We start from the raw sequence: 24,843 nt of genomic DNA, 5'->3' as shown, positions 1-24,843 counted from the left end.
TTTTCTTGCAGCTTGAACTCTGACATGAGCAGTGCTTTCTCTTTGAGCCATCAGGCTGAATGAAATCAGAGCTCTGCTCCTTAGCCGAATCCAGGTTTGATTCCTAAGGCTGCTGGCAAGTTGAATGTGACCAGATTGGCACCTGTGACATTCCTAATGTGAAAGAGCTGTGAGTTTACTTTCCAAAGGGTACGCTGTGGTGTGCAAGAGTGAGAGCATTCTGCACTGCGACCATTCTGCAAGACTGAGAGCACTGCTGTTGAGACATCCCATGTACTCTGCTTACGCTCTCTGTATGTGCTGGGTGAGGAGCTGGAGCTGGCAGGCATGGAAGCTCTGTCAGTTCTGATAGCTGGTTATGGGCCTGCTTGCCTGGAGATGGTGAGAGTGACTGGGGAAATCTGCGATGGGACGTACTGAGTTTGGAAAGTGATGCTTTAAGGGAAGATTTATGAGAATTCACTGAGGTAAAAATGACATTTATGTTATTTTTAAAAAAGTATTAAAAACATTCCTAATGAAAATATTGTCATCTTATAGATAGAATGAATGGGAGACCTTGTGATATTTTGAGGAACAAATCCTCAAAAAGACCATCTTAATCTCACTTTTTTCCTAATATTACTTGAATCAGTGATGTATGGGATGTGTGTATGTGTATTAGTTGACACTGAGCTTGGAAATACTGTATTTTTATATTGTTTGATAACTTAGATTTCATGTCATATGATCACCTAATCTTTGGTAAATTTTTAATTTTTTTTTAATTTTGGAAAAGCAAACATCTCAGTCTTGTTCAGTCAAACTCATATTTCTAGTATGTGACTGTTGGTGAGGCTGAAATATTTTGGTTCCATCTGTTGTGTCCTCGTTGTATCACTTGAATATATTCCAGAGTTAAAGTAGTTATAATTTGGATTTGAATTTGTTGTTGAAGCTGTATGGGATTATCAAGTAAATCAACTGTGTATGCTAAATTTTGTAGCTTAAACAGAACTGAAAGAACTTCCATTCTAGTTAAAGCTTTATACAGTTGTAGAAATAGGGTACAGACTTTACTTGAAACACATAATACAATTATTGCTGCTATTGAAATAGGTGTTAGTGAGCTGAAGGGCTAAATGGAACTGGCTGATTGGGATTTCACTGAATTCCAGGGGAAAGGACAGCCTGTGCAGGGAGGCAATACTTCTGTGTGGCTTTTGCAGTTAAGATGGCTTTTATGAAAATTGGTTGTTCAGATGGAAGAGACAAAGTTGTGGGAATTCTGTCCTTGAAACTCTACAGCAATTACCAGATTTTGGCTAAAAATAGCCGTGCTATGCATCCAAGTCTTGTTTTTCCAGTGTTCTTGCAATAAATCCTGAGCTGTACAATTCTCAGCCATTACCGAGCTGAGCTCTTTAGCAGTGTGTAATTGCTTTTATTGCTGACCTTCAGCACGACTTCATGTTGCTGAGTTCAATTTTATTTAAAACTACCAAAGCTGCTCCTTGTGTTTGAAGTCTCCCCAGGCTTTTCTTGATGTAGCAAGTTTTAAGTTTCTTCTTAAATTCTGGCCTTGATTGTGTGACAAAACTGCTGAAAATCTTGTTTTGGGAAGAATTCCACTTCAGAGAACAGCAAGACATTTCTACTAACTACTTTAAATGAGATGATCTTTAAGGTCCCTTCCAACCCAAACCATTCTGTGGTTCTGCACATTTGTTCAAGCTACAGATATTTGTTGCCTTTTTTATATAAAAGAGCATTTTGTTGCGTATGTAGATGTTCACATCTGAAAGGCACATGAAGGCTGTACGTGGATAAAGCATGGAGGTAAAGAATGAATACCTTCTCTACTGCATAGGAAAAAAACGAGCTTAATGTGGGGAAACAATGTGACATAAAAATGTGCTTCAGGAGAAAATCAGAAACTAAATGAGTGGAGCAGATAGTAGGTAAATAGTCTCGTATCAGTACTTTCCAAAGATCAAAGACTCAAGGTCTTTGAAGAACATTTTATTTGAGAGTAAAGATTCTGGTAGTGTAGTTCTTGCACAGTTTCTTAGCTGAAAGATCTTTAAAAATCTTGAAGACCTCACATATTCTTTCTAAGAAGGTCTGGTTTTTAATTCATTAAATCTGACATCTTTGTTCCTGGCTTCTTCCTCCTGTTTTGAAGACTTAACTGATTCAGTAGACCTTATTAACATTGCAGTTAAGGTTTTTGTTTGTTTGTTCTGGGGTGTTTTTTCTTGCTGTTTGTTTTTGAGCACATGTGACGAGTTACACACAGTAGGAGATGGTGTGTAGGATTCCACTTCTTTCGGGAGAACTGAGCAGCTTCCAGTGAAGCTGGTGAGAGATCTTTGAAACTACAGGATTGTACTGAAAAGACATGACTGTATAGCTTTTGAGCATCTTAGTCTCCCCTTGACCTAATCTCTGTCTCTAGTGTTTTGACAGGAGGTATTCAGACGAGTCGCTTTGGTTCTGCCTTGTGCTTTTGTTCTTCCCTGTGTGCCCTGTGGAACTCGTGTTAGCCATTCTTTTTCATGAAATCATAGGCTGTCCCAAGTTGGAAGGGACCTTCAAGGATCAATCCTGGTTGTACATATGACCACTCAAAAATCAAACTGTGTTTCTGAGAGTGTTGTCCCAATGCTTGTTGAACTCTGCTAAACACAGCTGCCTATTTGTTTTCCTTTCCTTCTCTGTCTATTGATAACTTCATTAAAAGTCTCTAGTAGAAGGGTGCATATGCTGTCTGAATGACACTGAGAAGTGATGCAGAGAGAGCACTGCATGTCCGTACGTGATACAGCCTCTGAGATTTTGGTATCTTTGGCAGATTTAGGTATCTGACTTTTGTAGGAACTGGCTGTCAACCATGAAGAGACCTGTAAATCTTTTTGCAGTTAACTCGCTTTTCCACAAGATGGAGCCAGTTATTCGACAAATAAAGCGTCAGCTGGTGTTCCTCCTGTTTGGTGAAAGAGAAGGGAATTAAAGTTACTTCCGTGGCTTTCCTGGTCAGAACAGAGTGAAAGGATAAATTACAGAATTGTGCCTGGCAGAAGATGTGGGTGATGTTGGCCCCGGATAAATTTGCTACAGATTATTTTGAGAATGCAAAGCACTGAGTGCAGTGTTACGTGTAACTGGCTTCCTTCCTTGTAGAATTGCTACTCGGTATCTGCAGGGATGTAGAGCATAAGCAAATTGATGCGTAATACAGAAACCGCTTGGATGTGGTGCTCAGGGACGTGATTTAGCAGAGTGCTGTTAGAGTTAGGATAGTATGGTTAGGTTGTGGTTGGACTCGATGATCTTTAAGGTCTTTTCCAACCTGAGCAATTCCATGATTCTGTGATTCTGAATCTTATTTAAAGTGAAAACCTTGACAAGCTTTCGTCACTGACATCAAGTTTTAAATAAGGAAAACTTATTAATTTCCATGCTACCTATTTATATGCAGATAGTCCAAAGGATTTAGAATAGCTTGTTGAGATGTAAAACAGCCACCTTCCCTTTGACAGTGAATACAAAAATGTAAGGCCTTGTCCTTGTGTGTTTTACTGCAGCTCTCGCCTCTTTGCTCTTTGTAAGATGAGATGTTCAGTAAGTGTGGGCAGCACCTCTGCTGCAGCCAAATAAATGTTTCTGTGTTAACCTGCTGCTGCAGCAGCTGAGCAGGTAATGCTGAAGGGGAGGAAACTTAAACCTTGGGCTTCCTGGTACAGATGTACTTTGGCTTGTGTTTTCTTCTATGATGCACTAAAGCAGACTCAGCATTGTCATTGCTGCTGTTATTGCTGTCTGAAGAGTTAGATTAGCTGTACCCACAAAAACTTGTATGTATAAGTTGCAGTTACATTTAGTTACATGAACAGGGAGTATCAGCAATACTGGCAATTTTTATTGCTGCCTCTTTGATCTACTTTCTAATATAAAGGAGCAGAGCATTTTGCCCAAAGTGAGCTGTGGGAATAGGGAAGAAAGAGATGTAAGGGGCACATTAAAGACATGCAAGGAAGTAGTCCAGTTTTGATATTTCTCCCCATATTATTTAAAGTGATACCCCAAAAAGGGAAAAGTGCAAAGATTCTGAAATCTATTTAGAGAAGAGCATGTAGTTCAACAGAATATCTAAAAATGATGCTTACTGATCACAAAATTCACACTCTGTAATGCATTTTGTAATACAAGAGCGTTGTGTGAAGATGGATAACATTTTCAGCAGTTTAAAAATTGGATTTAAATCGGCTTCTGTGAAGACTTGTGTTTAAAATTTGTCATGGACTTTCAAGGTCTTTATGCTTAAGCTTAAAAAAGCTGAAGTCTGATTTTGAGATGTTCTCATCTTTTCAGTAGCTGGAGATATTTTTGCGAATAGGGAGAATGCTCTGCACAATAATGGTAGTGACAGGCAAGTTTACTGTAAGCGGGGAAAAAACCACTCTTCAGCATGTTTCTTAAATTTACAAGTTATCTGGCAATTCTGAATGCTGAAGATATGCCAGAAAATGCTGAGTCTTGTGGCTGTGTCTTTCATTCTGAAGCCTAGATGGTCCCTTAAATACTCAAATGTGTCACAATTGGGGCTGTTCTGGAACTCAAGGCTATGTAACCATGGGTTCCTCCTCTTCATCCTAGGTTTTTACTGCTGAGCATGATGTGGTATGCTGTATAATGTAACATGACACAGCTGCTGGGAAGAAAGCAAACTATCCCAGCCAGACCCAGTACAGTGGGAAACACCACTTGTGTTTCTCCATTTAGCAGAACATTGAAGAATCTTGACTAATTTACATGAACATATAAACATCTCAAATAGAACTTTTTTTTTTTACTAAGATTTTAAAGTTTACTTTTTTTCTATTTGAGTCATCTTTTTGCTTTAAGATAACTGAATTACATACAGCTGCAAATATGACTACATATGCACAATAAGCCCAATGTGCTTTCATTTGGTATTAGTTATTTTAATGGTTATTTAAATTGTTAATGTCCTAGTGAAGATTGCCAAATGTTCTATTAAGAACTGAAAATTAAACTTAAGTCTAATCAGTAGGCAGTGTAGAAAAGTTCAGATGAAACAAACAAGATTTTCATCCTTGAGGTAGCAGTCTGTCTTTGGAAAAGACAGTGTTTCAGAGACTGCTTGGACTGCTGGAACAGATGTAAACTTACCAGTTATTTTCAGGACAAGTGCAAGTCCTGTGGGTCTTTTCCTAATGTTATCTTTAGCCAGCAATGAAAGAGACTGAAAACATTTTTATGCAGTGAAGTTACCCATATCTTAAATGACTGAAGAAGTTACTGAATTGGGTTTTGTATCAGGAATGGTACACTGAAGCAGTGCAGCAAGCTGCTGTTCTAGTAAAAAGCTTCTATTCAAATAACTTTCAAAAGAATAAAATGTTGTATTAAAACTTATGTCAAACAACATTTTGTGCTAACATTGGCCAACTGGAGTTGCACTGTATGATGGCAGTTCTTGGCAGGCAAGGTAGCTTTACTGCTGACACAGAATGTTTGCAGAGTGTTGAGCAAAGCTAACATAAAGTATGTACTTGGGAACATCAGTTGCTGTTGCTTTGCTTATGATCTGGGAGTTCTTTTTGTTCACAGGCTGTCACACTGCATATTCAACCAGTTTTGATGCCCATGCAGAAGAATTTTATAACTTCTACCTACTGCTTACAGTGGCCGTAATTGACTTGTATAAATATTTTATTTTTATTATTATAAAAATATTTTTATTAATGTTTAATATTGCACATTTGTTGTTAGTCTGAAATAAATTCAGAGATTACATGTGTATATATACTTCTGTTTGACCTCAAGTTTGTCAGTGCTCTTACACTCCTTAGTCTGCTACTGTTGCTTTAAAAAGTTTTATTTCACTGAATTATTTCATAAATAAAGTTAATGAACATCTGAGAATAACCAAAACTGTTCCTTTCTAAGAGAATAGTAACTATGGTATGTTATGATTTCACTGTTTGCTAACAAAATTTTAGGTTAGCAATCTTTGTCCCAATTTATTGTAATAGACCTCAGACATGTAGAGCCCCCATTCTGATTGCATCTTATCAAAGGAGAATGTATGCATATGAGATATGATAGCTGAAAAAGTCTGAGGAATAGGGAACTAGGCAGCTGGCCTAAAGAGCAATGCCTAGCTCAGACACTGATGGGATGTGTAGTTGTATTAGTCCTGCCATGTTTAAAAATAAATACAATTATAGTGGCAGTGTGAACACTGTGAGGGGCAAAAATATGATACACTACAGATAAAATTAATATGATGCATAGATACTGCAGATAAATGTCTCCTGTCATTGTAGTAACACAGTGAGAACTGGCTTTCTTCTTTATCACCTGAGGGTGAGCCATCCATTTTCTCCACACTAGACAAGCTGTTGGGTGCACAAGGCCTTGCTGTGTTTGTTTTTAAATTCTCATGACTATGTTAAGCACCTGCATGAACAAAGTTATGTTATCTATAAGGGGGTGGCTAAGGAAGTATGTAGAGTAAGTTTTTTGCTGTTTTCAACAACTTTAGCTGAAACTCAATTAATATTTTGAGGCAGGTAGCCTGCAAAACTCCATTCTAGTACACTAAAACTAAAGTACTGTGTGTTGATAGTGGGGTTTTCCTGTGCTCTAGCTATGTATGTAGTCCTTGGTGGGGTGGGGGAAATGACAGATCAAGATGTTGCTGGCTTTTGTGCTGTTCTAAGATTTGTATTCCAAATAGCTTCACTGTTAGTTCTTACCTAACTAGAGTTAGTTTCTCCATTGAAGATGGAGTGTACTGTGGTTTGTCAACGTTGGTTTCAGTGAGTAATTGTTAGCTCTCTTGCCCCCTGAAATCTAACTTTATGATGGTAGCAATTACTTCTAAAACTGCCAGTCACCTTAATGCTTACGATTTTGGAGGTCAAACAGTGAACGTAAGGTAGTCTGACTTGCTGAGATCATGAACAAGACAAATGAAAAGCAAAGTGTCTACCCAAAACGTAACTATTAAGTGGAAAGCCTTCTGCAGTAAAGACAGGGCTGTGTGAATGTGTGTTGGGATTTTGTACAGCAATTCCAAAGAATGGAGGCTAACTGAAAGGATTTCTTTCTTCCTTGTTTTTACTAATGCTGAACAGTGCTTGTGCATTGCCAAGACCTTTTCCTTCCTGTCTTCCTCCTCTTCTCTCCTCTCAAATAAGAGAGGTGAATGGACAAGAAACTGAGAGCAGACATAACTGCTGACACTGACTGACTGACTATTCCATTACCAGTGTTGTGTTGTGCACTCATAAAAACAAAACTCATAAAAACATTAAAGACAATTTTAAAGAGCATTTGACTTGAAATTACTACAGTCAAATAACCCAAGTGGAGCTAGACTTGATTCTCTTACAGGTGTGCTTGGGATTTCAGGACAGCATACTGTATGTAAGTCTGTCTCATCATGCTAACACAGCTGAGAAACAATGATAAAGTTCATAAATTGTCTGGATGCTGGAATACATCATGGGTATTTTGATCGTTTGACTTTGTAAATGCTTGCATAATTGTTCCCTAAGAGCTTGCATGCTAGTGTTTTGGAGTCCGTGCATATATAGGTATTAAAGGATTTGTTTCATTAATATAAGATTACTCTGCATTTAATTTCAAGCTAGTTACAGATGCTTTTCTTAGGAGGTTTTTAATTGGAGAGAAAGGGGTATCTTCTACTGATTTTTACTGATCTTTGCATTTGATGCGTAGCCATAAAGCGTTGTTCTAAGTGTAAATGAAATCTTACTGCTACTCATAAGCCAGCTTCTAAAAGTTTCTTTGGGGTGTGTTTCCCAGCTAACTGAAATGTTATATCAGTTTTAAGTAGAAAGTCATAAATAAAATGGCTGACCACATTAGCAGTAATTAGATGTCTTGGAGAAAGAGCTGTCAGCCTTCATTCAGATGTCCTTTTGCTTAGAATAGAATAATGCAAAAGAAAATCTTCACAGTATATGAAATTTTGAAATTAACTAATATATTTCCACATTTCCCTTAGGTCCACGATGGGCTTCATGGAACACTGGTGTTTTTATTTGCATCAGATGTGCTGGAATACATCGAAATCTTGGGGTCCATATATCAAGAGTCAAATCTGTCAACTTGGACCAGTGGACACCTGAGCAAATACAGGTAAAATGCTGATGTGTTTACAAATTGGAAGGAATTCTAGGAATACTTCTGAAAGGATTGAGTTTCTCATGTTTTACAAGCAAAGAATAGATACAGGAGATATACGGTGATTTTCAAATGTTTTAGGGCAACTGTTCAACAAGATAACTTAATACCTCTGCACAGACAGGAAAATTACCTGATCAAAAAAAGATACCTGTGGTTTTTAGGAAATGTATTTAAGAGTATTCTACCTTCCCTTCCTTTGAATCTTTCAAATGTGGTTCTGTATTAATAAAGTATTGCATGTACTCTTTAGATCTTCTGATTGTAAGCAGAGGATGTCTTTTATAGATAGCGCAAGAGATTTTTCAGGTTTCATTCCATGGAACTGAACAGATTTTAGTCAGCTATAACCTATTCACAAATACCTAATATATTGTTTAAACAGTTTTGTGAATAATTTTGTTACATTATTTGAACTCCTCTCAAGTGTGGGATCAGAAATACTCATGTTCATAAGAATTTATGGTATGCTGAATGAGTTTGAGAAGCTGAAGCTTGTTAAGTGTAATAGTTGTGGGACAGTAAAGTACTTTAAAATCTGCAGCATCATTCAGTCACACCTTTAGCATTCTGACTGTATCAAGTAGATACTTGGAAATATGCAAGGGTCATGAACTAACTGTTTTCTACAACATTTCCTTAGTGCATGCAAGAAATGGGAAATACTAAAGCAAGACTACTCTATGAAGCAAATCTACCAGAGAACTTTCGAAGACCTCAAACAGATCAGTATCCTTTTTGCTTCAGTTTTCATATTGAAATTATTTTAAATGCAATTTAGATGTTACCACTATTTCAAGAAAATTCTCCATGTGGCAACTCATTATTTCATTGATATTGGCATGTAAGAAAAAGCAGTAGAAGTTGGGAACAGTTCAGAAAAGAATTAAATTGCTTCAGTTATAGCAAATCTACTTTGCAATGAGATTTGGCAAGCCTCATTTATTTTTACTGTCAAAAGAAGTGACTGCATAAATTCCATATATGTAGGAAGTTGGAGTGATACCAGAGAGCTCTCAGTTCTGTCTTTGTCTTGAATAACTGCCAGCTATAGTTAGAAGAATTTGAACAAGATATAATAAGCTGAGTGGTAATGTAAAATAAGTCACTGGATCTTACACAAGTGAAGTACAGATTTCTTTCTCCAGATTAACTGTATGGTTTTCTGAACTTGAAGTTTGTGTACTCTGTGAACTATATGAGCACAGATGATTAGCATGGGAATTTCTGAATAAACCAGACGTCTGTCAGCTGCCACTTGTGCTGGTGTGTGTTTATCACCAGGTATCTAGAAGAGGAGGGGTTGGAGTAAAAATTATCTGCCACAAATAATTCATTTTCTTCTTTCTTAAATGTATGGAATCCGTTGTAAAACTTATAGTAGTATTAATTTGGATTAATTAATTAGCTTCTGATTTAGTGATGGTACTCCACAGGTAGGATTTGCTTCACTTGATCTTACTGGAACTCTTAATTATAATGAGATCTTAAACCTTAAATCGAGCTGAATCTTTTCCTTGCTCTTTTACGTCTAATATAGGCTGTGGAGGCTGATAAACCGACTTAGTTTTAACTGAATCTGAATTTTCTCTATCTCTATATAAAAGCAATTTTGATTCTTCTGTTTATTAGATAGTATGCTTGACATGCTGTGTATCAAGAGATTTTCTTTAAATGGTTATGGGCTTAATTATAATGTGCATTTGAGCAAATCTGACGATATTCCAGTAGCTTTTGAGTTAAATGTGTCTAGGCATAATTAAAACAAACAAACAAACAAACCTGGAACTACACAGCACAGTAGTTTTCCAGCTGTAATGCTGTAAAACAAAATCATCATTGTCTTGCAAGTATTCTGCTTGTTAATATTCATAATATTCTGAATCACCTTTTGGGTGAACTGTGAAAACCCATTGCTATATGTTAATTGAATTTGTATATATTATTCCATGCTAGCTTTTAGTTTCCTGTACTACTGGGATGTACTCGTACTTCTGCTTTCTAGGAAGCTGAATGGAGACATCAAGAAACTTAGAGGAGGGAAATCTCTGATAAAAATCCCCCAGTCTCTTCTACTTCTTTATCACAAGACTGACCTTTCTGGGCATGTTTTCATCTTCTCTTGTGCCTGGCAGGATTCTGGCCTAGAAGCTACCTCTGAGAATCATCTTCATGTTTTGTATGTGGGCACTAGTTTCCTCCTGTTTGAAAATGTTTTTGTTCCAAGAGCAGGTTAAATCTTTTCTTTTGGTCTCTTCGTTCTTTTTGCCTTTGAAATCAGATTTGGCATATGTGTTAAATTCTGCTAATAAGTGCTTGGGAGGTTACTGACCAAAGAAACTTTGTCATGGTTCAAAAATTCATGTATGTTGATGTGGGTTACCTTGAATGCAAAATACACAACTGAATACCCCAGAGTAATAGCATCCTGAAAAAAAATAAGCCTTGTGAAACTTGAAGACTTCTGATTGTGTTAATACTTTTAAAATTCAGACTTTATAACTGCCCCAAATATCAAGTGTTCAATTTGGGAAACTGGAAAAAAAAATATTTTCTCTCTCTTGTCCTCACACTTAGTTTATGCATTGCAGCAAGTAATTTGTAATGCAGATTGAAAATAAAATTTCTGAAGTAATTCTGTCTATTCTTAATTAAATATGAAAAATTATGGGTATTGCATACTCTGTGGCTTCCATTCATCTGCAGTTTCATTTTTACCTTGATTTTGGGCAAAATGTCAGTCCTTCAGTATGTGTGAAGAACCATGAGTATATAGCTATCTTAATACTGATATTTCAGAGTGTATGAGGTACTCTTTAGGATGCAAATACATTTGAAAAGAGGTATGAAAGTGTAGGAGAACAGTGAGGTCAGGGCTTGAACACATTGAGCACCTGGTGAAGGGGTGTGGTTGGCTCAGGGAGCACAGGCACGTTGTTCCACAAGAAGGGGTGGGCCCAGGGTGGAGCCATGCTGGGTTCATATAAGGGCCAGCCACTAAAGGGAGAGAGTCTTTTGGGTCTAGGCTGCTTTCTGAGAAGTAGTGCTGCATTGCTTGAGAGCCCCTTCACCAGCTGTGTGAGTTGTGGTCTTCTTTCTGGATATGACTACTGGCCTGCCTGTGAATACTTTACTTGGTGTTGCCAAGAACCTGTCTGAAGCAATTTTGCTTTTTCATAAGCAGAACAGAAAGAATATTTTTTTATTTTGTTATTGCAGCTTTTTATGAGGCAGGTGTTTAGGTGGTGCTTGCATACCATTTGAAACTAAGTGTTATTGTTGAGGATAAAATTTGATGCTCAGAAGGAAGGAACTGTGTATAGTGAGCTCCCTGCTAATCTAAAGAGATTGTGAACGGAACTAAAGTATTTTTCCCCTTGACTGAGGGGAAAAAAATGATCTGGAAGTTAAAGATGCAATGAACCTCAGCTTGCATAGCTGAAACTTTGATTTCAAAATTGGATGATATGGCTGAACAGATTAGTTAAAACTTATTCTACAGGTACTGCAGAGTCAGCGTTAGTGAAGTTAAAATATTCACTCTATTTTGGATGAGCTGCTTTATTTGGCTGAGATAATGCTTAAAGAAAATAGCTAGTGCCCTATCTGTGTTTGAGCTAGCAAGTTGTATGTTCTGGTTTCAGTGTTATTATGTTTGCTGCTGTTTTCACCTTTCGTTCAATATATTTTGATTAATATTGCTTTAGTTTCCTTTCCCTCCCACAGAGATGTTTGTGCAAGTCCTCTGTTCAAATTGAAAAACAGATATATACATTTCTTCTGAAGAGCAAGTATTTTTTCCAAGTTATGATCATAAACTGTGCTTTAATTACTTACTCTACATGAGTACCTTTGTTGCAAGTTTTTGCAGTGCTGCAGCTTATAAATACTAACTGCAAATATCATGGCTGTGGAACACTTGGCTACTTCTAGTATATGCTTCTGATATTGTTTCATTACAAGATTAAACTGATTAATTTTCTGCACTGAAAGGATGCAGTTTTTTGATGATGAAGTGGTAACTGTTTTCTGTAGAGTGCTTTCTGTTTTACTGTTTTAAAATGATTGAGTGAACAGAATCTGCTGCTGTTCTTTGATTTGAACAACCCGCCTGCTTTTTAGGTTACTGGTGCTGTTTTCTGAACGCATGTTTTCCTTAAACTAGCTATTTTTAGAGCCGTGGAATTTTTCATCAGGGATAAGTATGAAAAGAAGAAGTATTACGATAAAAATGCAGCTAATGCCTTCAATGTAAGTAAACATTTTTGCTAAGAATTCTGTCACTTTTCTTACTTGAAAGTAACATGAAAGAAATATAGAAAACATTACACGTGTTAAAATGTCCTTTGTGGTAGAAAACTTTTTGATACAGTAATAAATGCTTTCTTTTATCTGTTGAAATTTGATTCCTACATCCTTCAAGTACAACGTGCATTGTCTATTACATTTGTAACAGCAAACCATTATGACCCAAGAAATAGCTTTCTTCAGAACTTGTGTATTGTGGTGTTCTGCTCTTTTAGTGATGGATAGTTCTTTAACGGTACACTTGGGAGTTCTTTCTGTGCATCTCTTTCCGTGTTACAGGAATAAAATGGGATTACTGTTCCTCTTGTCTTTCTTTCCTCATTCTTTGTAGTACCTTGATGAGAGATTTTAAGATGTTGTAGGCCCTTAATCTGTGGGTCTTGTTGCTCTGCTAAATGCTAAAACCTTGCTTCCGCTGAGGTTGTGACAGCAAACATGGGCAATAAGACATACTGGCTGTTTAATCCAATAGCTGTGCATTTGCCGCAGTAAGCTAATAAATGACTTTCTTACAAAGCAATTTTAAAATGTAAGCTAGAATCACAAAGGTTTAAAGAGGCCACCAAGATCATCTAGTTCAACTGTCCACTTACCTCTGATATTTCCCTGCTAAACTGTGTCCCTTAGTACAATATCTAAATGTTTATTTAATGCTTCTAGAGATGGTGATTCAACTGCCTCTCTAGGCAGCCCATTCCAGCTGCCAGTTTCCCCAGGAGAATGCACTGTAGGAGACAGTGCCAAAGGCATTGCTGATGTTTGAATAGACTATGTCAACAGTCCTTCCTTCACCCACCAGGCAGGTCACTCAATCATAAAAGGAGATCAGGTTGGTCAAATAGGACCTGTCTTTCATGAACCTATGCTGCCTGGGCCTGATCCCCTGGTTGTCCCACACATGCTGTATGATCTCGCTCAAGATGATTTTATTGCAGTACAGAGTCTTACTATTCTTTTGATACTGTTTATGGAGCGTACAATCTAGTTCATGCTGCTTAATTTTTATATACGTGTATGTATGCTTAAATTCTTGTACGTCTGCATTATTTAGGTATGGCCTAACACAAAACTTATTAGTCAACCTGACTAGTTAGTGAACTTTGTTAGAGAACGAATATCAGGATAGGAGTAGAGACTGGCTATTTATCCTACCTTTGCCATCTGATAAAGTGGATCTTTGAATGATATTTTTATTTTAGAAGGTTTAGAACGGCCTGCAAAGTAGAGAAGTCAATTTCACTAAGCTCTATTGAAGTAGAGGGAAGGTTACTTCAGCTAAACTACAGTTTACTGCTGTTTACTTTGATCCTGAGGTAAAAAATGATTTTAAAGGATTTGTTCCCATACTTCTTTAAAAGACTTGCAAGGTTGCCTTAAACAGTGAGCCTAGTTGTTTCATGTGACAATCTACTTCTGCTATAGTATATTTGAATGAGTAATCAGATTTTGCTTATGGTACTGCAGACTAATATAAATCGTTTATTTGTCCTAGCATTAAGAATAGAATCCAGAAAAGCTGGAGAGATGAATGTTACTACTGAATAAGAAACAGCATTTTATTTCATCTTGCCTGGGCTTTTCTTTTATTGACTTTCATATATTGCATAATTTGTTTAATATAGGAACACAATCTGATTATGAAATACTTGAACAATAGATGAGCCCTGCAAATTCACACAAGTGTGGTGCCTGCCTCCCAATCTGCTTCTTGTTCTCCTTGGCTCTCAGCCCAGCTCTTCTGCACTTGTATTTTTATGTTGTTCTGTGATTATCTTTTGAGAGAGCCTTGAACTGACAGGAAAGAGGGAGAAAAGGTGGAGGTGGGTGTTCTTTTGGGATGTCCAGTATGCTTCTTTCCTTCTCCTGGGTACGTTACTCAGTGAGGAAGCAAAGTGACAGAATAGGTGTCTGTGGGCACAAACTAGAACATAGCAAGTTCCATCTGAACATGAGGAAAAACCCCTTCGCTGCGGGGGTGATGAAGCATTGGAACAGTCTGCCTAGAAAGGTTGTCGAGTCTTCTTCTCTGGAGATATTCAAGACTTGCCTGGACACACCTTCCTGTGCAACATACTGTAGGGAGCCTGTTTTAGCAGGGGATTGGACATGATGATCTCTAGAGGTCCCTTATAACCCCTGTGGTTCTGTGGGGTGTGTGTGTGTTTACTGTCATTTCTATGACCAAGTCAAAAAGGTGCAAAAGCAGGCTCACTAGGCCTTGGGGTTGCTGCTTTCCTTAATCATAGAATCGTAGAATGGCCTGAGTTGAAAAGGACCACAATGATCATCTTGTTTCAACCCCCCTGCCATGTGCAGGGTTGCCAACCACCAGACCGGGCTGCCCAGAGCCACATCCAGCCTGGCCTTGAATGCCTTCAGGGATGGGGCATCCACAGCCTCCTTGGGCAACCTGTTCCAGTGCGTCACCACCCTCTGTGTGAAAAACTTCCTCCTAATACCTAAACTAAGTCCAGCAATTTTGCTGTAGTGGTACCAAAAACCTCAAGGGCAATGTTCCCAGATCTGGTCTTACTATTCAAGGTGCTTGTGATAATAACTAAAAGTTGCATAAAAATTGTACGCTTTGAGAAAAAAAATTCAAAACCATATGCTGTTTTTCTTAGATTAATTTCAACAAAATTGTAAGCTTTTCAGGTTTGTCTCACAGTACAATGTCTGTGTTACTGTACTCTGCCTGTTGAAGTCAGGAGCATATATGTCAAGTTCAGTTCCTAATTCCACGATGCTCAGTCATCTTGTATCAAAGTGCAATTAGTTGAGGTGTCTTTTCTGACAAAACTGCTGTAATGATGAATTTGGTCTTGAGAGGCCCTTATTGTGAAAACAAAGTTACCCACTGGCCAGTAGGGCTTTCAAATATGCAGGCTTGAAATAAGCATGTATAAAAAGTATGTATGTATGTATTTATTTATTTATTTATTTGGTCAAAAAAAACTGAAAAGCAATGCAGGATAAAGCTACAGCACTATATTTTATTGGCTGGTTACATTTTAAACAATAATGCATTTCAGCAGAAATCAAATAGACTCAGCATTGTAAGTTTTTCTAATTTCTGACTTTAAAATATAATTTAAAATGCATGGATTTCAATTTTCTGTACAGGGAATATGTGAAATGCTGATTTTTTTGTATCAATGCTCAGAACTAAATAAGTGGAATAATTTACTCAGCTCTTTGAAGTTGGATTACCGGTACACAGTTGCTTGTTTTCTTGCTTAGACACAATATAGGCTTTAGAATTCAGACCCTGACATCCTTTTAAACAGCAGGATGTGTGGTTTTGGGGGTGATGGTACTGATTTTGTTTTGTTCAGCAGTGGGACACAGCCTAATATCCATTAGGGCTAATCCTAAACTAAGGTCTTAAGCTTTTTTCCTTGAGAAAAATCTTGGAATGCTGCATGAATGATAGACCCTAATTGTCAAAGTGAGGCACTATATCAGGTTAGGGAAGTAAAGAGCTTACGAAGGCAATCATGCTAAGCTTGTTCCTTTTCTTAAGTTTACTTTCATGTGTACTTTAGGTGAAACCAAAAAGCAGTAACTCTAGTTCAGAGTAAGCAATGCAGTTTGAATAAATCAAGGTGGGGGGGGGGAAGAAAAGCCATGAAAAAAATCCTGAGGAAAAATACGGTTAAAATCAATCTGACAATTTAAGGAGGAAGGTAATGTGGATGAGTTCTGAGTGCCTTTCATTTTATTGTTTTAATATTTAAACTTGAAACATTCTAATAATTCCAAAGTTTGAACACTTGTGTTTGCTGTTTCATTATACTGTAAAACAAGGAGAAAAGGATTTAGAAAAAACATCTAACATTGCATTTGTAGAAATAATTTATTTCCAGATTAATGATTACTTGACTTTTTCATGGATTACTTTTCTAATTTAACTGCTGCTAAGGGTGCAGTATTTGACTTGTTAAAGTTTTATTCTGGTGTACACAGAGAAAAAGAATGGTAGATAAATTACTGTACCAAATGAAGCAAATATTTTACTTTTTGTACCTAGTGGGAGTATCTTCAGACAGATGTACTGAATATGACTATTGTAATATGCTGCTGACTTTGCACAGCTGTGAGCTGTATCTTTTCTGTGTATCAGTTTTTCAAAATCTGGCTCGATGCAGGGGATGAGCAACAAGCATGGAATGAGGCTATAACTTCTGTAAGTGCCAGACAGCTCAATTTATATCAAGCTTGATAAACTGGAGTGTGTGTATGTGTATGTGTGTATATATATATATATATATTATTTTATTTATTTATTTTTTCCCCTGAAGTTAAGGGTAGTTTAGGGAAATGTAATCCTCAAGAAAGCCCTTAAGGCAGATGTGCTATTTTACTCACAGAAGCAATTACCTTTTAGGCCAGCCCAAAGAATGGAAGGTTGTAACTTCTGAAAGTATCACACAGTTGTAATAATCTGTAACTGCTTACATACAATTGTAGGTTTCTGATATTATGGCTATGACTTTGCAGGCAGTTATCTGATATTTATTATGTTTAGGAAAATGTATACTTATTATCAAAGCACATTCCACTTAAGCTGTGTAGCCTGTGACAGTTAGAAGTAATATTTCTCAGCTCAGTGCTATTGTAATTCTTGTACAACATCAGTAAGAGTCACACTGGTATAAAAGAAAGTAGTTTGCAGTCATACTGTGGTGAGACTTCGATTTGTTAAAACTTCTACCAATCGACTGCTTAAGCCAAGTCTCTCAGTGTGGCCAGCTACCTTCCTGTTTTGCTTTGACATGATGGAATTTTGAAACATGCAGGATGTAGTGTTCAGTAGGCTTTTTTATGGATGCTTGAATTCAAAAGAATTGAGGAATACTACAAGTAAAAATGTGAAGCTGTGTGTGTTACTTGGGGGTATATGTCATCTCTGTGCTGTGAAAACCACATCTGACTTACTGTTGCTAATAGTGGGCATTTTTTCTTATTGAATAATCACATTGAGAGCAGCAATAAGTCAACTGATTTGAAATACTCCCAGAATACTATTGTCCTCCTAAAATTTATTTTCTGCCAAGCCCTCTTATTTTTTTTTTTAGCAATATGTAAGCTGTGAAAAAAATGTAACATACAGCATAGAATCTATTAAAACAAAATTCACAAAATGAAAGAATTAAGGGTCTTTATGATCGTGATGCATCTAAGGTACAGTGGCACAAACATCTTGCTGTGCAATATGCTGTGATGTTTGACTTGCAGGTTAGTGCTTCCATCACTTCTATAATCAACTACAGACATCATGTATCAGAGATATCAGGTAATTGTGTATGTTAAAACTTTTCTTTACATGGGTGCTAATATGAAGCTGTTCAATAATACCATTCAACTTCAGGCTTACTCCCGAGTTTCACTTTTAAGCATAGGCAGATCCTGTATTTATGTGCTGCTTTTGTACACAACTTGCAAGAACTGAGTGCTAAAGCATGCAGATCAGTTATTTCTCTTACAATCTGAGTTGTAAAAACTCTTGCTTAGTAAATCTGTTGCTCGCTTTGGGTTCCATTAAACTTCTTATTCCTTGTTTTCTCCCGGAACGTGTTTTAAGCAGCACAGCCTGCAGCTTCCCAGATACCTTTCCCCAAGAATCTGAACCTGAATGCTTAAATAAATAACCTGAAGGACTTAACAGAAGTGTTGTAGTAAATACAAGCAGAGCAAATGAAAGCTTAATCAGAAACACAAGGCGTATTCTGAGATAACAAAATATAAAATTATCATTATTTTTAGGAGACTGAGAAGGCTTGCATGGTTCTAAAGCTGGGTATACAGAGGGGACTCCCGAGTGGAAAAATACCATTTGAGTGAGGCAGGCAGCTGCTTTCACACCCTCAGTCTTCAGGGATTTTTTTCTATTTGGGCTTTTCCTCTTCTATTCCTCTCACCAGACCTTAGCACAATTGCAACAATTCTTTTGTTTCTTCAATTTTTTTGCTATTTTTGTCTGGGATATATTGGTATGCTTCTGGATAACTTATTCTCTTACTTTGCCATACTGCTTTCAAGAAAGCTGTAGATATGTGCAGTGATGCAGAGCCAGAAGAAAGTTGATGAGAATTCCAGCTGAAGACTGTAGCTATCACAGCCTGCTTGCTTGTTGTGCAAGGAGATTTTTTAAAATTGTTTTTTAACTTTATTTCTTCTAGTGATATTTTCATTGTTGAAGCTATGGCAGATCAAGCTATTCTTGACTTTTAGATCAGGTTCTCTTTCCCTTTTTTGTTACCTGTATTGCTGAAACAATATTTACCGTAGATTTTCTACCACTACCAGCTAATGCAAGAGATTTTAATGACTTGAAAATGGAATGTATGCAGTTCATTAATAGAACTAGTGTTGAAAAATATCCTAATTTATTTAAAGGTGATGGTCTTTTTAGTTGAACTATCACAACTTTTGATTCTTTCAAAACATTTGTGTGATACTGAAAAGAGATGATGTATAGCTTAGTTTGAAAATAGGATATGTTTTTTAGAATCTATTTAGAATAAACAAATACTAGAGGGCTGACTTTTTTACCCAGAGAAAGAGAGCACACTTAAAGCGTTAACTTTTATGATCATTGAGACAAAGCATTTATTTGACAAGTGCACATTTTTGCCTTATTTCTTTCCTTTGATTCTCTAACCAATCTGAAGACTGAGTACTTGAATGCAGAACTGAAAGTTAGGAGATTGCTTTCTGAGATCACTTTCTAGTTTGGAAAAATTTTGAAGATGAGTCTTAGATTATTAATAAATGTAATTGTTAAACTTGAAAACTTAGACTGTATTGCTTCTCCTCTGTATTTGTTTCCTAAGAAACAAATAAGCATAATCTGCTTAACTAATGTGAAGACAGTGTCTGGTTGTGTAGGAATATGAATATCATCTTTCTCAAGAGAACAATTTTGCTGATGCTAAAGCTGCTTCTCTTCTTAACGTTTCTAATTTCTGTCTAGCCTTTAATGTGTTTTTCACCAGTATTTGGAATGACGTCTGAGGTAGCAACAGTGGGTGGAATTTGCTTCTTGTTGAGGAAAGGCATTATGGAAGGTCAAAGCTCTTGGCTTAGTAAATGTCTGAACAGAGCTGATGAAAGTACATTGATTGGATTTTTGGACAAGGGTAGCTGGAACAAGGGTAGCTTGCCTGATTATTTTTTTTTTTTGTAATTTTTATTTATTTTTTTTTTCAAAATAAAATAATTCAATGCTATGACTATACATATAAAGGTGAAGTGCTAAAGGGGTGATTTGGTTCAACCCTCTGTTCGCTCAGGAAAGAATGCAAACTGTGTTCTGCACCTGTAAAATGTTGTTTAAAGCTTTTTCTGAAGGAAGTATTCATTTTGACTGATTATCTCTGTATTGAGTTCCAAATACCTGTAATCAAATGTATATAACTGATAAGGTAGAGGGCAAGTTGTTAATAAGGCCATGTCTTTAGACATGCAATGGCCGAGAGAAATTACTTAAGTTTCTCAGAGTTTTAGGAAGTCGAGTTTGAAGCCACCATATTATCTAACAAAAAATAAAATAAAATAGTACCCTCACTTTGATATTAAAAAAAAAAAGCAACAATGACTGTTATGTCATACATATAATACAGAAAAGAAGTAGTGAAGTAGCTGTTGCTTGTATCTAAAGATAAATGATGTAGGTATTCTCACAAGCAATCTCTGCAGTTTTTAATTAAAAAAAAGTATTAAAGAAGAAAACACAGCTTCTCAGAATGCGTATGGAAACTGCATTGCTCACAGTGGATAGTGAATCATCTCAAGCTCATTCTAGGTACTTTCAGACTCACAAATAATGATATGGCACCAACTATTCCACTACATGTAGTGTGAATATATTATCATGTACTGATGGTATTCAGAGAATAATAAACAAAATTTCTATATTTAAGAAAAAGTGTGAATTATGTATGCAGGAGAAGCTCTGTGAAACTCTTAAGTTCATGGAAAGAAAAGAATAATGGATCTACGTTTTCCATGCTCTAAAACACTATGTATAATTTAAGAGGGTTGAAATTAGACAGGCAACTGGATAAAATGTGATGTGAATTTAAAGATTGTGATGACACATTTTTCAGAAAGTTGTCTTAAAGGAGATTAGTGCAGCAAATGCGTTGTGTAATATATGCCACGTGGGCAATTTAAGATGTAAAAATTTGGGTATGATAGGATTGGTGAAAAGTAGCTGTAGCTAGCATTGAGAAACATTCAGTCATTGGCATGGGGAGATGTTACTGGTGGCTTAAAAAGCAAACCAAACCTTTCTCCTAATATTACAAGAACCATAGTGTTTTTCCTAAGTGGTCTATGGAAAAATTTTTGAATCAAGTAATAACTATATTTGAAATATACTAATAAAGATAGGTATTAAAAGGAAGTATGACAATACCACACAAGAACTATGATTTGAGGGCAAGGATAGTGAAAGTGGGATAAAACTGTTTGTATGCTCATGCTGGTGGAATGAGTTAAATTAAGAATCACACAATAGCTTGGAGCAGCCCCTAGGGATATCCAACCTGCTCAAGGCAGGTCAGCTAGAACAGTCTACTTAGAGCTGTGTTCACTTGGGTTTTGAGAATCTCCAGGGATGAAGACCTTTCCTGGCAACTTGCTCCAATATTCAACAACCCTTATATTTAAAAAGTTTGTTTCAGTGGAATTTCTTTTGATTTAATTTGATCAGTTTCTCTTGGTCCTTTTACTAAATATCTGAATACCATAGGCAGCATTTTGCTTCAGTCTTCCTAGCTCCCTGCTACCAGGTATTTATACACATTGAGATATTTTTTTCTCCCTATTTCTTTCCTTCTCCTGCATTAGCTTTCTCTCCTTTGCACTAAACAGTTCTCAACTCACTAAGCTTCTCCATGTCTGAAAGATGCTTCGATCCCTTAATCATTCTAGAATTCTTTTGTTGGACTTGCTCCTGCTGGCCTATGTTTTCCATAGACCACTTAGGAAAAACACTACAGTTCTTGTAATATTAGGGAGGGATTTGGTTTGTTTTTTTAAGCCACCAGTAACATAGGCCAGAACTGGACATGTTGCTGACACACAGCCAGCTTGTCTTCCAGGACCTTTGGGTTCTCTACTGCAGAGCTTGTTTCCACTCAGTTGACCCCCAGCCTGGACTGATGGATGAAATTTTTCTTCCCCAGATGCAGGACTTGGTGCTCCCCTTTGAATTCCATGTCGTTCCTGTTGGGCTGTCCTGCAATGCTGTTTTGAATGGCAACATGCCTACATACTACATCTACTCCTCCTCCTGATTTTGTATCTTCGGACTTGATGTGATGAACTGTCCCACTGTGTCATCAGTGAAGCAGTTAAGCAGGCTTGGCCCCAGAATCAACACCTGAGTATACCACTACTGACTTGCCTTGAGCTTAGACTTTGCCCAGTAGTGGTTAAGTGAGTTATTTGATATAAGAAGCAGGATCTTATTTTCCCTGCTTCCATAAGGAATCAATTACTTTCCATGAGGAGTAAACATGGGTGGACTGACCTAACTACAAGTTACTATATCAGTGCAGACAAAAATACTGCGAAAGCTGAAATCCATATTGATGATTGCCAGTTCAGTGTCAATCATGAAAATGTACGTTATCTTGCTATGCAGTGGAGCAGGTGTTGCCACTTTAGAGAAGAAAGGTGTTCTGAGATGTTGGGAAGCTCTATTAAAGACAGTTTTCCCTGGAAGAAATGCAAATTGAAAATAACTCTTATGTTGGACAGGGGAAGTGGAGAGCACTTGAGTAAGAGATTAAAAGTATCTATTTATCCAGTGTCAGTCTTTAAACTAAGGTGATTCTCTCTAGCATCCCAAGATGTGGACGTCTAAAGGAGAAGCTAAGTAACCCCCCAAAGAGTAGGCAACAGTATGTATGGATGCTCTTAGAGTTGGAAAATAAATATAGTATCAAAATCAAATGCTGTTGAAAAAGATCTCCCAGAATATTCATTACATGTCTACTCAATGAAAATTTTATGAATGTCTGTACTTCTGCACATATACAGAACTATAGCTAGGTTTTGCACAAACTTCATTGTATTCCTGAAATGAGATATGAGCACTCAAAAAAGAATAAAGGAGGGGTGAGCACATTCAAACGTGGGTCCCTGCATCTTTTTTCTGTAGTGTTTGTCCAGCAATCTGAGCACTGAATATCAGTGTTTTAATAACTAAAAAGCCTAACCAGCTAAGTTCATGAACTTCTGGAGATGTTCAGACATAAGTACTGGTAATAGTGCATCAGCATTTATATGCTGCTTTCAGTGTTTCAGGAGTAGACCTTTAAAAGTGGTAAGCTATTGGTTGTGTGTATGTGCATTTATTACAAGTCTGTAATTGATACTGCTTTAAAATAAAATACTAATTTAATTTTGTCGGCATGCATTGGAGGTGTGCTGTAATAAAGACAATGAAAAGCATATCTAGTAGCTGAACTTAAAACCTGTCAAATGAGTATGGAGTAGACCTCCTGATTTAGATTATTTCCCTGTATATTCTGTGCATTTAAATTGGCCACTCGAGGGCACCTTTGTATTTGGTTCAGCTCCTAACTTCCTGAGTGTATTGACCTGGTTTCATAATGCACTCATTTTTAATCTCTCAAATCTTGTGAACGATAGCACTGTAAATTTCATGTTTAATGGAAGCTTTATGCAGGTTTCTAAAGCTTCAGCTTGATCTCTTTAATAAAAGGCTAGGTAGCACATTGCACTATATCAAGAGCGAGGTTTTAGAAAAGCTAAAAATAACACTTCATGAAAATTTCTAATACATTGACCTTAACACCCATTCATGTTTGCATGCTCGACCTGAAAGGACGTTGTGGTGAGGTGGGAGTCCGCTTCTACGTCTAGGTAACTAGCAGTGGGACAAGAGGGAATGGCTTCAAGTTGTGCCAGAGAGGTTCAGGTTGGATATTAGGAAAATCTTGTTTTCCAAAGGAGTGGTTGGGCAGTGTAACAGTCTGCCTAGAGAAGCGGTGGAATATTCTTCCATGGAGGTGTTCAAGAAGGTGTTCATGACCACTTGGGAAGAATAGAGCAACGTAGTCAGGGCCTGCAGGGACGCAACGAGGAAGGCTAAAGCCCGCCTGGAATTGAATCTGGCTAAAGTGATAAAGGATAATAAAAAAGGCTTCTTCAAGTACGTTAACAGCAAAAGGAAAACTAGAGAGAATGTGGACCCCTTACTAAGTGAGGGGGGGGTTCTGGTAACAGGGGATGCTGAGAAGGCAGAGATATTGAATGCCTTCTTTACTTCCGTCTTCAGTGAAAAAGCTCTCTTGCAGGAATCCCACACCCTGGAGGTTAGTGAGAGGGTGTGGGGAATGGGAGACTTCCCTTTAGTCAGGAAAGAGGACGTGCGTGAGCGCCTAGGCAGTACTAAGGTGCACAAGTCCATGGGACCTGATGGGGTGCATCCACGTGTGCTGAGGGAGCTGGCGGAGGTCATTGCCGAACCGCTCTCCATCATTTTTGAGAGGTCTTGGACAACAGGGGAGGTCCCTGAAGACTGGAGGATAGCCAGTGTCACTCCGGTCTTCAAAAAGGGCAAGAAGGAAGACCCGGGTAATTATAGGCCTGTCAGCCTCACCTCCGTCCCTGGAAAGGTGATGGAACAGCTTGTGCTGGATACCATCTCCAGACAACTGGGAGAAAAGGAGGTTATCAGGAGTAGTCAGCATGGGTTCACCAAGGGGAGGTCGTGCTCGACCAACCTGGAGGCCTTCTATGATGCTGTCACATGCTGGGTGGATGGAGGAAGAGCGGTAGATGTAGTCTACCTTGATTTTAGAAAGGCATTTGATACTGTCTCCCACGACATCCTTATAACAAAGCTGAGGAAGTGTGGGATAGATGAGTGGACAGTGAGGTGGGTTGAGAACTGGCTGACTGGCAGAGCGCAGAGGGTCGTCGTTGGTGGTGCAGAGTCTGGCTGGAGACCTGTAACCAGTGGTGTCCCCCAGGGGTCTGTGCTGAGTCCGATCTTGTTCAACATCTTCATCAATGACCTTAATGAGGGGATAGTGGCCACCCTCAGCAAGTTTGCTGATGATACGAAGTTGGGAGGATTGGCTGACACGCCTGAAGGCTGTGCTGCCATTCAGCGAGACCTGGACAGGCTGGAGAGCTGGGCAGTAAGAAACCGGATGGGGTTCAACAAAAGCAAGTGTAGGGTCTTACACGTAGGGAGGAATAATTGCATGCACCAATACAGGCTGGGGGATGAGCTGCTGGAGAGGAGCTCTGCAGAGAGGGACCTGG

At 37.8% G+C, this 24,843-nt stretch overlaps 1 protein-coding gene across 1 annotated transcript in view; it reads left to right on the top strand.

Annotated features, from left to right (window-relative positions):
* The window catches only part of SMAP1 (small ArfGAP 1), a 92,997-nt gene that overhangs the window by 15,796 nt on the left and 52,358 nt on the right, over positions 1 to 24,843 (top strand). Inside the window, exons 2-4 of the mRNA XM_019613173.2 lie at positions 8,045 to 8,178; positions 8,867 to 8,952; positions 12,399 to 12,474. Of these exons, the coding sequence (XP_019468718.1) occupies positions 8,045 to 8,178; positions 8,867 to 8,952; positions 12,399 to 12,474 (296 nt within the window). The remainder of the gene's footprint in view (positions 1 to 8,044; positions 8,179 to 8,866; positions 8,953 to 12,398; positions 12,475 to 24,843) is intronic.

This window comes from Meleagris gallopavo, chromosome 2 (assembly GCF_000146605.3).
Source record: "Meleagris gallopavo isolate NT-WF06-2002-E0010 breed Aviagen turkey brand Nicholas breeding stock chromosome 2, Turkey_5.1, whole genome shotgun sequence".
NCBI classification, from domain to species: Eukaryota; Metazoa; Chordata; class Aves; order Galliformes; family Phasianidae; genus Meleagris; species Meleagris gallopavo.
This window is presented reverse-complemented; position numbering and strand designations above follow the sequence as displayed.